Raw genomic sequence first — 12,973 nt, forward strand, 5'->3', positions numbered from 1 at the left:
TGGAGTGCTTATATGTGATGATATAAATACAAGGAATATACTAACCGCAACTCATGATTGATGTTAGAAGAACACACTGGAATGGCATTAGAGATGGTACTAGAGACCTCTTCCCCTCATAGCGGCATTCCTGGAACTTTGAAAGGGGAGATGTATCCTTTCAAGATCCAGTGCCTGGGGAGACCCAAATTCATCAGTGCCAGTGATTTAGGCAATAATAGTGAGTTGAGCAATAACAATGCTATATATCTCTAGATATATATATTTCATATATATATATATATAAAATCAAAGAGGAGAACCACCTACATATATATACACACACACAACTTAATAATTCATTTATTACTTCTCCCGCTATGTTAACTAGTTCTACTACTTACAATATGAAAGCAATAATTTAGGAAGATTTTAGCTGGCCTCATGCCTCACAAGCCTTAGTGTTTTCTTTTTCTGATACACATATTATGTAGGGTCTTACAAGAAAGGAGATAATGCAAGTTTGGAGGCCAGACAAGCTCGCTGCATTGGGTCTAGTAATAAGGGCTTGAACTTAAATAGTAGGTACTGGGAAAATAGAAGGGATAATACCCAGAGTCATAACTAGGAATTAGGCCATGCTAGCAAGTAGGAAAGATGGTAAATAATTGCCATCACCCCTCATACTTACTGCCACTAGAATGCTGGGTGTCTCATATAGAGAGAACTGGGTCCCTGAGTCTGTTGTCATGGACAACAAAGGTAGCCCCCTTTGGACAGTAGCAACCATTCTTCACTAGTTATAAGCTTGGCAGATACAGACACACATTTTAAAGAAAAATAGAACCCAAAGGAATGGAGATGAATTTTTAAAAGATTTTTAAGGGAAAAAAAAAAGATGACACAACAGGTCGTCTTGGAAGAAAGAAAAGGAACTGGTTTGAACCATGTTAGCAAGTGAAGGAAATAAGTATGGTCTCAGGGGCAATCTTTCTCCTCTTCAGTTTCTAGTGATTAGGAGAACTAAGAAATAGTCTTTTCATTCCTGGGGTAGGGAGGCAGATGTGACGCAAGGGGGATGAATAAGGAAACTGGGCAGTGTTATTCTGAGTTTTAATCTCTTTTAATAGAGTTTGTGGGATGGGGGTGGAAAAGATGGAAGACCCAGAATAAAGGAAGTGGCTACCCTTGTTGGGCTCCCGTGATGGGTCCATGAGCTGGGGCTCATTTGGTCTTCACTGCCTGGATACAAGAATTTCCTCCACGGCTTTGGCTGCTCTGAGTCTTGTTCACCGACTGCAGGAGCTCCGAGTGGATGCGGGGCAAGACCCCACCCTGGGAGATGGTGACATCGCCAAAGAGCTGGTTGAGCTCAGCATCGTTGCGCACAGCCAGCTGCACATGGCGGGGAGCGATGCGGCTCTTCTGATTGTCACGGGCAGCATTGCCTGCCAGCTCCAGGATCTCAGCAGTCAGGTACTCCAACACCGCAGCCAGGAAGACAGGGGCACCAGAAGCCAGCCGCTGGGCATAGTGGCCCTGGCGCAGAAAGCGGTCCACGCGGCTCACAGGGAACTGTAGCTGGGCCCTTGAGGAGCGTGATCGGGTTCGGGCACGGGGATGCGAGGGTCCTGGGTGGCTCCGTTTCTCAGACATGGTGCTATCCTGAGCTCCGCTAGCATCCCCAACTGGTCCAAGCGCCTGTGAAACTCCTCCTGCTGAGCGAGTCCTTTATATACCCAGACTCTTTATTTCAATTGGTCAGAGCGGAGCCAATCAGGAGCTTGGGTCCCTTATGAGGTAGTGTACCCACCCTAGCTGGTTATGATGTCAACACCTCCTTGTTCTGCCTAGGGCCTTTGCCTGGAACTTTGGATGGCCTGTGCAACCCATTAATGAGTTTTTGCCTAACTTATCTTTGGAGTGAACCAGAAACAAAAAAAGCAAGCATTTTTAAAGCTGATTTTCATATTTGTAAGCAAATCCATATACAGAGATTCTTCAGGAAATGATTTAATTTGTAAGTCCCCTTTAATGTCTAAGAACTGCTAGAAAACAGTTCTTAGGTCCCACTGAAAATCTGTTTTTCTACATAAAACACAAGGGTGCTTGGACAAGTTTTCAGGCAAAACAAATACTTTGGTGAGACACTAAGACACATTTCTGAAGTGCTAGTGACGCCTGCGTGAAACTTGTAAGAGGATTCGCATCTACTCAATTCTACATATGAATTATTTTTAAAATGATATATGTGGGTACTAACAAAGAGAAGCAGGGCCACTAGGAGCCAGGATGCGTCCATGAAGTTATTAGTTATCCTGACGGGGAAGGAGGTAATCACTCGTGGCAACTCTCTTTTGTATTCCCTACAGTGGCTGTTCCAAAAAACAAATCTTTTCTTCTCACATGCGTAAGTCTTACATATACAAGGTTCTGTTTGCTTGTTTCATGTTGTCTTCCCCATTAGAATGTGAGCTTCTAAGGATGGAGACAATGTTTTTGCCCTTTCCTATATTCTCAGCACTTAGTACAATGTCAGGAAACATGGTGAGTTTTTTAACTAAATCTCAAAAAGAAGTAATGCCCAACCAAACTCATTTTTTTCATAAGATTGCCAAGAATGCCATAAATATGGTATACATGTTTCAGCAAGACATATATTAGAGTCCCTCATGATATTCTTGTGGCAAAGACTGGGAGATATGGGCCAAAACTGGAATAGTTAAATAGATGACTGGTGAAAAAGGACTCCCTCTAGCCACCTCCACGCACCTGGGTCTATCATCTTCCTGACATGCAGCCACAACCCCCTCCCTACTATCCCTTTCCATCTCTTGCCTTCAGAATAGGTATTAAACCAAACTACTTTTACTTCTGAAAGGCCATATCATCTAATTGCCCTAAGGCTCCAGGACTCATCATCCTAATGACTTCATCCTTCCATGATTACCATTCCCCAAAGTCTTCCCCTGTTACAATGTAAGATCAATGAGGACAGACTGTCTTGGAATTTGTATCTCCAATGTTTAGTATGGTGTCTGGCTTATAAGCACTTAATAAATGATTTTTTTTCATTCATTGAATGGCCGTGCTAAGAGTAGCGACAAGTCACCAAGTGGATGATCTCTAGCTGTTTGGTACAGCTGGGCCAATAATGTTATCAAGATTATTTCCAATACACTTATATGTATATATGTTGTTCCTCTCCCTCCCAGTAGAAAGTATGCTCACAGACAGCAAAACTGTTCTGTTTTTTAATCTTTGTCTCCTCTGCATCTGATACACAGGAGAACATTTTAAAATGCTGCTTGAAGTCAGTGGTAGGGACACTCATCAGATCTGTGAATGATGATGTATGTCAGACTATTAAAGTATTGAAATAGTGTGCCTGCTTCCATGCATTTTTTTAGATTTGGGAATGCTTGGGATGCAGGATCATGACCATGTCATGGCATCCGCGGGATGAAGGAGCAGTACAGGAGGCTACAACGTGGTATGAACTAGGACTCCAGGAATGTACCCAGGGTAGGAGGAAAGCTTGCCTCCCCTCGCTGCTGTAGATAAAGGTAAAAACCAAGGTATCTTTCTGCCTTGTCTTGCATAAATAAAATAAGTCGGCATCTCAGTGGAGCACCCTACCAACCAAATGACCATTTATGAAGAGCTTGCTTTTTCTGAAATGTGATTGAAGCTGTGATGAGGCAACATGACTGGAGTCTGAAAACTCTTAGATTTAGGGCTTTCCCCAAGGACATACATCTCCCATGGAAATAGGAACTGTTTAGACTTTCTCTGTCAGACTCAGAGGACCTGATCCTTTCTCTCATAGAAGAACAAATCCCTAATTTTGACAGAACAAAAGTTTTACTTAGAAAGATGTCCATAGTAGCAAAAAAAAAAAGAAAGAAAGAAAAAGGAAAAGGAAAAAGAAAGAAAGAAATAAAAAGGAAAGAAAAGGAAATACTAAGTATAGGACAGATCATAGATTTAAAACTAGAAGGGACTTCAGAGGTCATTTAATCCAACCACTTCATTTTACAGTTGAGGAAACTCAGGCTCAGAAAGGTTAAGTGACCTGCACAAGATTATGTAGGCAGTAAGTTCTCTGACTCCATATTCTGTACTTTCCTCACTATATCATGATGCTTCCCACCTGGGCTATTAACATTATAGAATGCTTTATTCAGCTATGTCAAGAAATTGCTATCCTATTGGTAAAGAAGCTAAGTGAACTATGATAACACTCAGAAATGTTCATACAAAATAATATTTAGTGAAAAAAGTAGACCAGGTAAGTGAGCCAGTGCATAGCAAGCTACAATACTCCCAAAAGGAGACACCAATCTAAAGTCTGACTAAAACAAAATGAACTGTGATGTGCCCCACTGTATTGGCATTGGCTGACAAGAGTCAGGGTAGACTGATGAATTGTGGGCCACATTAATCAAATAAACCAGTCTCTATAAAGACATATTTTCTCTTCTTAAAAAAAATTTTGTGTCTTTACCTCACATTTTACATCACATTTATACAATGTGTCCTCCAAATCAGAGTGTGGTTTTGCCCTATTAAAGCTTAAAAGGACATTATGATTTTGGGGACACTTTTTCCACCCCAACTTTCTCAAGCAAAGCCTGTTTGGCTAGCTTTTCTCCTCAGAACAATATGGCTGGATTGTAACTGATGGCAAACAAAGTTATAATCTACTCAATTATATTATAAAAGCACAAAATAATTTGTCCTAACCGTAAAATAAGTGCCTGGTGAGCCAAAAAGCAAGAACTCCACTCTTCTCACCAGGGCTATTTCTTGACTGCTGTGACACACCTTGGGGTTCCAGGTGTAGTAACATTCAGGAGTGTGGCTGAGTTATGGATCAAGGCTATGTTATCTCTGCTATCACTTATTGTCTAAGAGCAAACTGCATTTGAGATTTCTTTTCTGCAGGAAAGACTCAAACACATTTTTTACTAAATATGGTTTATTTTAATCATTTTTGCATGCACACTAAAAGGTAGCAGTTTTCTTGGAAGCACAGTTTCTTGTATTTAGCCTTGTAAATTTGATCGTCAAAAATATAATGGGTTTTTTCTTTAAGCCTTTCCAAAAGGTTTTGTGCCCTCTTTGTCTCTTCATCAAGATAACAATAGCTTTTTTCAAGATCATTCTCAGGATATTTATTTGTATCCAAGCTGAGCCTGAGATAACTGCCACCACCCCGCAATGCCACTGAGGTCAATATATGTATCATCATATTTAGGTTAATTATGGGAATCGGTGCATCATAGTTTCCCTCCACACAACAGATATATGATGCTAATAGAGTTCCAGACCCAATGATGAGGACAGAAAAACTGTCCACAAGCTAGGCTTCTGTGTTCTGGCCAACTTAAATTGGGAAAAGATTATCCCTAAGCTAACATACAGATTTATGAGCTAGTGCTCATAAATGTTCAGGTACACTTAAAGAGGAAGGAGCTTCACTGATTAGAATTGTCTAAGGTACTTTTTCTTTTTGGGGTGGGGGTTGTAAGTCATTATTTATTATTTAAGTTGAAAAACAGGTTATGAAAGGTTGGGAGGGGTGGGGGGACCTCTGGGAGAGGAAAGAAGGGGGGAAACAGGGAGACAAGAGCCTCTGATCTGTGTCTGCTCTAGACAAGGTTGATCCTGGTTTCTGAGCCTTGGCCAGGGCACATATAAGCATAGGATAAGATGGGGTTCCAGGGGTACAGGTTTAGGAAAACATCAGGGGTGACCAGAGTTACACATCCAACCAGAGGTGGGGGCTGGTATTCTCCTTGGATCTGCAGCACCATTTCCTTTTAGGAACTGAGGCACAGTGATAAAGTTCCTTCCCACTTATTTCAGCTCTCATAAAACACTTTTGTGGTGAAAGTCTTTGTGCTAAAGAATTCTTTCATGGCCTCTCTAATTTCTCATACTTTTCTTCCAGTTTCTTTGAATATGCATCCACCTTGTAAGCTTCCTGCCCAAGAGCGGCTACATGCTCCTCAGTTACAGTGATCTGCTCCAGACAAGGCTGAGGTGCTGCCTATTTCTGCTTCAAGTCCTTTGGGTTTCTACTTATGTTTACTGCAATATTTCATTTCTAGATATGTCAGGCTAGTCAGGTTGCTCATATTTTCCGGAAGGCTATAGACTTCACCGGGGGCTGTCAGCTTGCCCATCAGGTATGTGGCGATTTTGGAAAACATGTCGTTGGCACAGCTCTGTAATGTCTTCCTTGGCAGGCTCCATGACCTCCCTACGTCATTGTCTAAGCCCAGGAAGACAGGAAGAAGAAAGGATGGAGGGAAGGGTGGGGATGGGGGAAGAGAGGAGAAGGGAGGGGAAAGGAGGGGAGGAGAGGAGGAGGAAGGAAGAGGGAGGGGAGTGAAGGGGAGGGCTCCAGGTGCTTTTCCACTAGGAAAGCCATCCAGCCTCAAATCGAACTGCTGTTAAAGATTTAAACTGCAACCTCAACACAAATAGGCATATTTGTATTATCAGAGAGAAGGCTGGTCTAGGCCTAGAAGAATCTTCATAGGTCCAGAGCAATGTACCTGACACCTGTCTGGAAGGATCCAAGGGTGTTGAAAGAAGCCTTCATGCTCTAAGCACCTACAAATGATCCAAAGTCCAGCCTACAGTAATTGTCTGAAATGACACATATCCTTCAATGAATGTCACCAGGATACGCTTTAGGTTGAGTTGTGCTTTCCCCTTTGTCATATGATTTATTCATTCATACATGCATTATATGCATTAAGCACTTACTATGTTCCAGACATTGTGCTCAGGGTAGGATATACAAAGAAAGGAAAAACATTTAAAACATTTTAGAATTAGCTGGTAAACACTGGAGAATGAGGAGAGTCTGTTCACCTCTCCAACCTTTAGAATTAGCCCCCACAATTCTAGAATAGCGAGGCCTTAGAGATCGTCTAGCACAAATGCCTCATTTGGCAAATGAGACTGAGACCCAAAGAGGTTCAAATGACTTGTGTTAAAGGTCACAAAGATAAAGTATCAGAACAGAATTCAAACAAAAGTCCTCAGGCTCCAAAATCTAGAGTTCTTTTCACTACTGGATTCACTGGATTACTTAGTCAAAGGTTAGTTAATGCTGAACACCATTGTTGTGCAGTTGTGTCCAACTCTTTTTGACTCCATGGTCCATACTGTCTTTGGGGTTTTCTTGGCAAAGATACTGGAGAGGTTTGCCATTTCTTTCTCCAGCTCATTTTACAGATGAAGAAACTAAGGCAAATGGGGTTAAGTGACTTGCCCAGATATTACATAGCTATTAAGTATATGAGGCCAGATTTGAACGGAGCCACCCATCTCCCATTCCATTTTTCGTGAATCATCATTGTGGTTTATCACTTACTTAGTGTGAGTTTTATTAGCATAAATCAGTTCCTTAGAACCTAATACAATTAATTGTACCAGAATCATCAAAGCTGAGTTCAGTTACAGAAGATGCCCAGCCTGAAAGCCAACCACAGAAGTCTTTTAACAAATGGGTAAACTGATCACAACATCAGTCACTGATTAAGACACCAAAATGTATGTACATACATTAACAATTCTGTGACTGAACAAGGCCTTTAAGAGTCATTCGCCTCTGGTAACTCCCTAGAATTTACCTATTAATTCAATTCAATAAAGATTTATTAAGCATCTACTATGTGCCAGGCACTGTTTATTGTTGTCACATTGAAGAAATTCACAGATCCAAATACATTAACAAAAAAAAAAAAATTTAAAGATTTTTGAGGAATGGAGTGGTTTGTTGAAAGGTTAATATTCATCATGTTACTTTTTAGTAAAGTTTCTTAAATTCCTCATTTTTTTTTTTTATAAAATCTGCTGTGTATGTGGGACTACCAGGACAAAACAGTGAGTACATTATCAGACAAGGTTCCTGTATTGAATATCTTTACTTAGTTATTTAGAGGATCCAACCCAGAGAGAGCTGAGAAATGATTAATACGCAAAGACAAAAGGCATCTTTAATATGTATTTTAGTAATGGTTTGGCTTCAGGGTGATATCTTTAAAAAAAAAACTCTTCTGGAGATTTCTTAAAAAAATTAAATATTAAATATAGACTGGAATAGGAAGATGGGGGAGCGTTGAAAGAACGTGTGGTTTTAATAGCAGTTGTGTGGGGAAAATGTGCAGTGATTTTATTCAATCTGAAGTTCAAGTTAACATTTTGACACAGAGACTGGGGACAGGGACTGGATCTGATTTTATTGTTATAAGAAACTCCCAGATAAGGAAACTCCCTCTACCGATGAGGGTCAGGACCTTCTCTGCAACTTATCAGACTTTGAAAGAGGCCTGGTGTCATGAGTTAAATTTAACAAAAGGGTAAACTGAGGCAAACTATCGCACAAGATAACATTTACCAGCAGGGGCATGCTGCTTGTCACTAAATGGGTCAATGGTTGCTTCCCTTTATGCCAAAGACCATTCCCCTTTTATAGATTTTGGGAAGTACAGAACAAAGAACAGAGCTGGTTAGATGACATTATGGAATTAAGGACAACATTAATGAGTACAAAGCTAAGGTGCAGGGAACAACATGATTGGTTGGAAGCTTGGTCACAATGGGAGTTAGCAACAACCCCTCTTCTTCTCTCATGAGACTAAGAAGTGCTCATTATTTGCGTGCAGGGGTGAGATACCACCTAGACTTTTGGGCAGCAGACAGGACATCTTTGAAGGACCTTGGTGGTGTAAAGACATTAGGCCCAGCTCCCTTTGTGTTCACACGTACCCCCAAGTTCAGCTAAATTCCTTGAGGGTTAATAAGATCAGTGATTAGCAGGAGAACTAGATTCCTAAAATTAACCTACTACAGGCCAGGTGAATTCTGAACTAAGTTCAGAGACAAAGAACCATGGCTTAAGCAATGACAAGACAAAAGCATTACAGAACCAAGTCAACTCCTTGTAAAAAGGACCAACAGAAAAGGAGGCAGAATTTATCTTAATCTTTTCATTAGACAACCATGGCTACCCAAAATACTTAAGGGGAAATTCCAGTTTCCAGATCTAAGAAACTGATAGTCTCTTTGTAACCTGACCTGTTCAGCCAGTTGGATAACATGGCCACTTCTGGGGTGGGTGGGGTACCATATTTTAAAAGATCTAGTGGCAAACTAGAAGGCGACCAGGATGATGAATAGTCTGGAAACTGTTGTATGAGAATCAGTTGAAGGAGTAGAGCAAATTTAGCTTGGAGAAAAAAAGTCTGGAGGGAGTTAGATCTGTCTTCAAATATTTGGAGAACTGTCATCTGCAATTATAATGAGGCCTATTCTTTGTAGCTCCAGGTGGTCAAACTAGGATCCATTAGTAGAAATGACTAGATTTTGACCCGGTGTAAGAAAGAACTTTGAAATCAACAGTGCTATTCAAAATTTAACCTTATGAAATAGTCAGATCCCCACCACTGAATGTGTTCAAGACTTGATGAACCAAGCATCTTAGAGGGAAGTCAGATTTCAGACCCCTGGTCATTTTTAAGATTCTTTTAAACTCTAGGATTCTGGGGACACCCTAAAGCTGTCTATGGGGTGTGATTTTTAAGGAGTAGAAAAACACCTTACTTCATCTCAAAAAAAAAAAAAAAATTGCCTCCCTCACTTTTTTCCTCAGATCTAAAAGTCCTTCAGAAAGGGTCAAAGCCTTTATATTACGTGGGGTTTGCCATACAAATAATTGCCTGGGGAACATGGAATATTTTACCTGTCAGATCTATGGATAAGGGAAGAATTTATGACCAAACAAAAGACTAAGAACATTATAGGGAATTAAATGGATAATTCTGATTACATTAAATTTTTAAAATTTTGCACCAAAAAAGCAAACAAACAATACAGCCAAGATTAAAAGGAAAATTGAAAAGTGGGAAAAAATTTTACAAGCAAATTTCTCTGATAAAAGTCTCACTTCTCAAATGTATACAGAATGGAGTCAAATTCATAAAAATGAGTTATTCCTCAATTGTTAAATGGTCAAAGGATATGGACAGACAGTTTTCAGAAGCAGACATCAAAGCTACATGTAATCATATGAAAAAAATGCTCTAAATTACTATTGATTAGAGAAATGCAATAAAACAACTGAGGTACCACCTTCCACCTATCACAATGAGTAATATGACAGAAAAGGAAAATGATAAATGTGGGAGGGGATGTTGGAAACAAATGCACTGATGGTGGAGTTGTGAACAGTTTCAACCATTCTGGGGAACAATTTGGAACTACATTCAAAGGCCAATAAAACTGTACATACCCTTTGACCCAGCAATATCACCACTCAGTCTATATCCCAAAGAGATTTTTTTTAAAAAGGGAAAAAGACCTACTTGTACAAAAATATTAATAGCAGCTCTTTTGTGGTGACAAATAATTGGAAACTGAGAAGATTTCCAACAATTTGGAATGGCTGAACAAGCTGTGGTATACAATTGTGATGGAATACAATATATTGTGCTGTAAGAAATGATGAGCAGGATGCTTTCAGAAAAAGCTCCAAAGACTTACATGAACTGATGCAAAGCAAACAGAACCAGGAGAACACTGTACACAGTAACGGTAATATTGCAGCGATGATTAACTATCAATGAATTAGCTGTCCCTAGAAATACAATGATCCAAGACAATTCCAAAGGACTCATGAGGGAAAAGGCTATTTATATCCAGAAAAAGAATGGATGGAGTCTGAATGTAGATTGAAGAATACTATTTTCACTTTATTTTTTTGTGTTTTTTTTCTTTTGGTCTGTTTCTTCTTTTACAATATGACTAATATGGAAATATGTTTTACATGATTATATGTATGTAACATATATCAAATTGCTTTCTATCTTAGGGAACAAGGAGGTAAAGAAGGAAGAGAGAAAATTTGGAATCCAAAATTTTAAAATGAATGTTAAAATTTGTTTTTAAGTGTAATTAGAAAAAATAAAATACTATATTAAGAAAGAAAAAAGAAAAATGCAAATTAAAACAATTCTGAGGTACCGCTTCATATGGTTAATATGACAGAAAAGGAAAATAACAAATGTTAGAGGGGATTTGGAAAAATGGGACACTAATGCACTGTTAGTGGAGTTGTGAACTGATTGAACCATTCTGGAGAGCAATTTGGAACTATGCCCAAAGGATTATAAGTCTGTGCATACCCTCTGATCCAGCTATACCACTATTACTAAGTCTATATGCCAGAGATTACAAAAAGAAAAGGCAAAGGGTTAGGGTTAGGGTTAGGGTTAGGGTTAGGCATACAAAAATATAGCATCTCTTAAAGTTGTGGTAGCCAAGAACTGGAAATTGAGAGGATACCCATCAATTACAGAAGGACTGAACAAATTGTGATATATGGTTGTGAAGGAATACTGTTACGCTATAAGAAATGATGAACAGGATGTCTCCATATGAACTAATGCAAACTGAAGCGAGCAGAACTAGGAGAACGTTGTCCACAGCAACAACAAAAGTGTAACCATAATGTGGTAACAATGTAAATCAGTGATGAATGACTTAGCTGTTCTTAGCAATACACCTACCCAAGAAAAGTCCAGTGAATGGGAAATGCTCTCCACCTCCTGGGAAACAACCGATGGAGTCTGAATGCGGATTAAAGCATGTTTTCTGGTACTTCATTTTTCTTGGGTTATTTTTTTTTGCTTTCTTTTGCAACATGGCTAATATGGAAATATGTTCTGCATGGCTATACATATATAAGCAAATTCAAACTGCTTTCTCAAGGAGGGAGGAATGGAGGGAAGGAGGGAGAGCATTTGGAATTCAAAATTTTAAAAAAACAAATGGTAAAAATTGCTTCTACATGTAACTGGAAGAAAAAAAAAAAGGATGACAATAAAACAACCCCCTGGGAGATGTAACTAAATATTAACACTAAAATGCAAATGATCAATATCAGATTTTTTTTCTTAAGAGTATATTTTACCAAGAAATAAAGCACAAAGGAAGGGAGGGGGCAGCCAGTACCAAAACAGACAGCTGGTACCACTTAAGGCAAACCATTAATTTCACAATTTTGCCTTAGGTCTGATGCTCCACTGTCCAACTGTCACAGATCCTGTATTCATGTCATACGTCCTGGCCCCAGATCCTGGGGCACCGCAGGTCTCTCCTCTTACATAAAATGATGACAGAAATCATCCACACCACCAGGGCTACAGAGAGGAACCCCACCATTGAATAAATCACCACTGAGTTCTCATCCTTTTCTTCTGAGTCTGCAGAGGAAAAGACATACAGTCACTACCACTGTTCACTCCTGCACCACAACCCCTCATGCAGAAGCACAGTGAAGCAGCAGCTACCTGCTGGCCATCAGAAGACCAGTGGCCTAGTCCTGGTTCAGCCACAAATTAGTAAGGTAGTAGGCCATTAGCATGGAGCATTGTAACCTTGACCTCTCTTGGATTTTTACTTCCTCATCTGTCAATGTGGCTAACACCCAACCTATTTACATAGGATCTTGGAAATCTTGGATGTGAAAAGACTCTGAAAAGTGACACTTTACTACCAATGACACCTTGGGCAGGTTACTTAACCTGTTGGAGTCAGTTTCCTCTTCTGTAAATTGAGGGAGTTGGATTATAAGATGCCCCTTGAAGTCGTTGCAGGTCTATAATGTACACTGTGCTCAGGGTCAGTTTGATGGCTATCACCACATCACCTTAATGAGATTACAGTGTGAACCTGATGCAGGCATCTGAAGGTTGTGCCAGACTGATGACCCCTCACTGATCACTGGGGCAAAGATTGGGGTGCCCACTGATGACTGGCTCAGAGACTCACCTCTTTTCTCTCTTTCCTTCATTTTCTATCCTTCTTGGACTTTCAGATCAAAATGCAACAATGAAGAGGGGATTTCTCCTTTGTCAAAACCAGAACATGGCAACTGGCCTTACAAGTAGTAATAATAACTCACATTGACCCT

The 12,973-nt window shown here is 39.9% G+C and overlaps 2 protein-coding genes across 6 annotated transcripts in view; both read right to left on the reverse strand.

Annotated features, from left to right (window-relative positions):
* Positions 1-1,078: 1,078 nt before the first annotated feature.
* LOC140522340 (histone H2A-like) lies at positions 1,079-1,699 on the reverse strand. The gene has a single exon (XM_072637667.1). It carries the CDS (start codon positions 1,633-1,635, stop codon positions 1,204-1,206), a length of 432 nt encoding a protein of 143 aa, XP_072493768.1. The 5' UTR covers positions 1,636-1,699; the 3' UTR covers positions 1,079-1,203.
* A 9,027-nt stretch (positions 1,700-10,726) lies between these two features.
* CCM2 (CCM2 scaffold protein) overlaps positions 10,727-12,973 on the reverse strand; it is a 201,450-nt gene continuing 199,203 nt past the window's right edge. For all 5 annotated transcript variants that reach the window (XM_072649502.1, XM_072649483.1, XM_072649475.1 and 2 more), the window contains one exon: positions 10,727-12,263. The gene's annotated coding sequence lies outside the window, so the exon portion shown is untranslated. The remainder of the gene's footprint in view (positions 12,264-12,973) is intronic.

This window comes from Notamacropus eugenii, chromosome 1, assembly GCF_028372415.1.
Source record: "Notamacropus eugenii isolate mMacEug1 chromosome 1, mMacEug1.pri_v2, whole genome shotgun sequence".
Classification (NCBI taxonomy): domain Eukaryota; kingdom Metazoa; phylum Chordata; class Mammalia; order Diprotodontia; family Macropodidae; genus Notamacropus; species Notamacropus eugenii.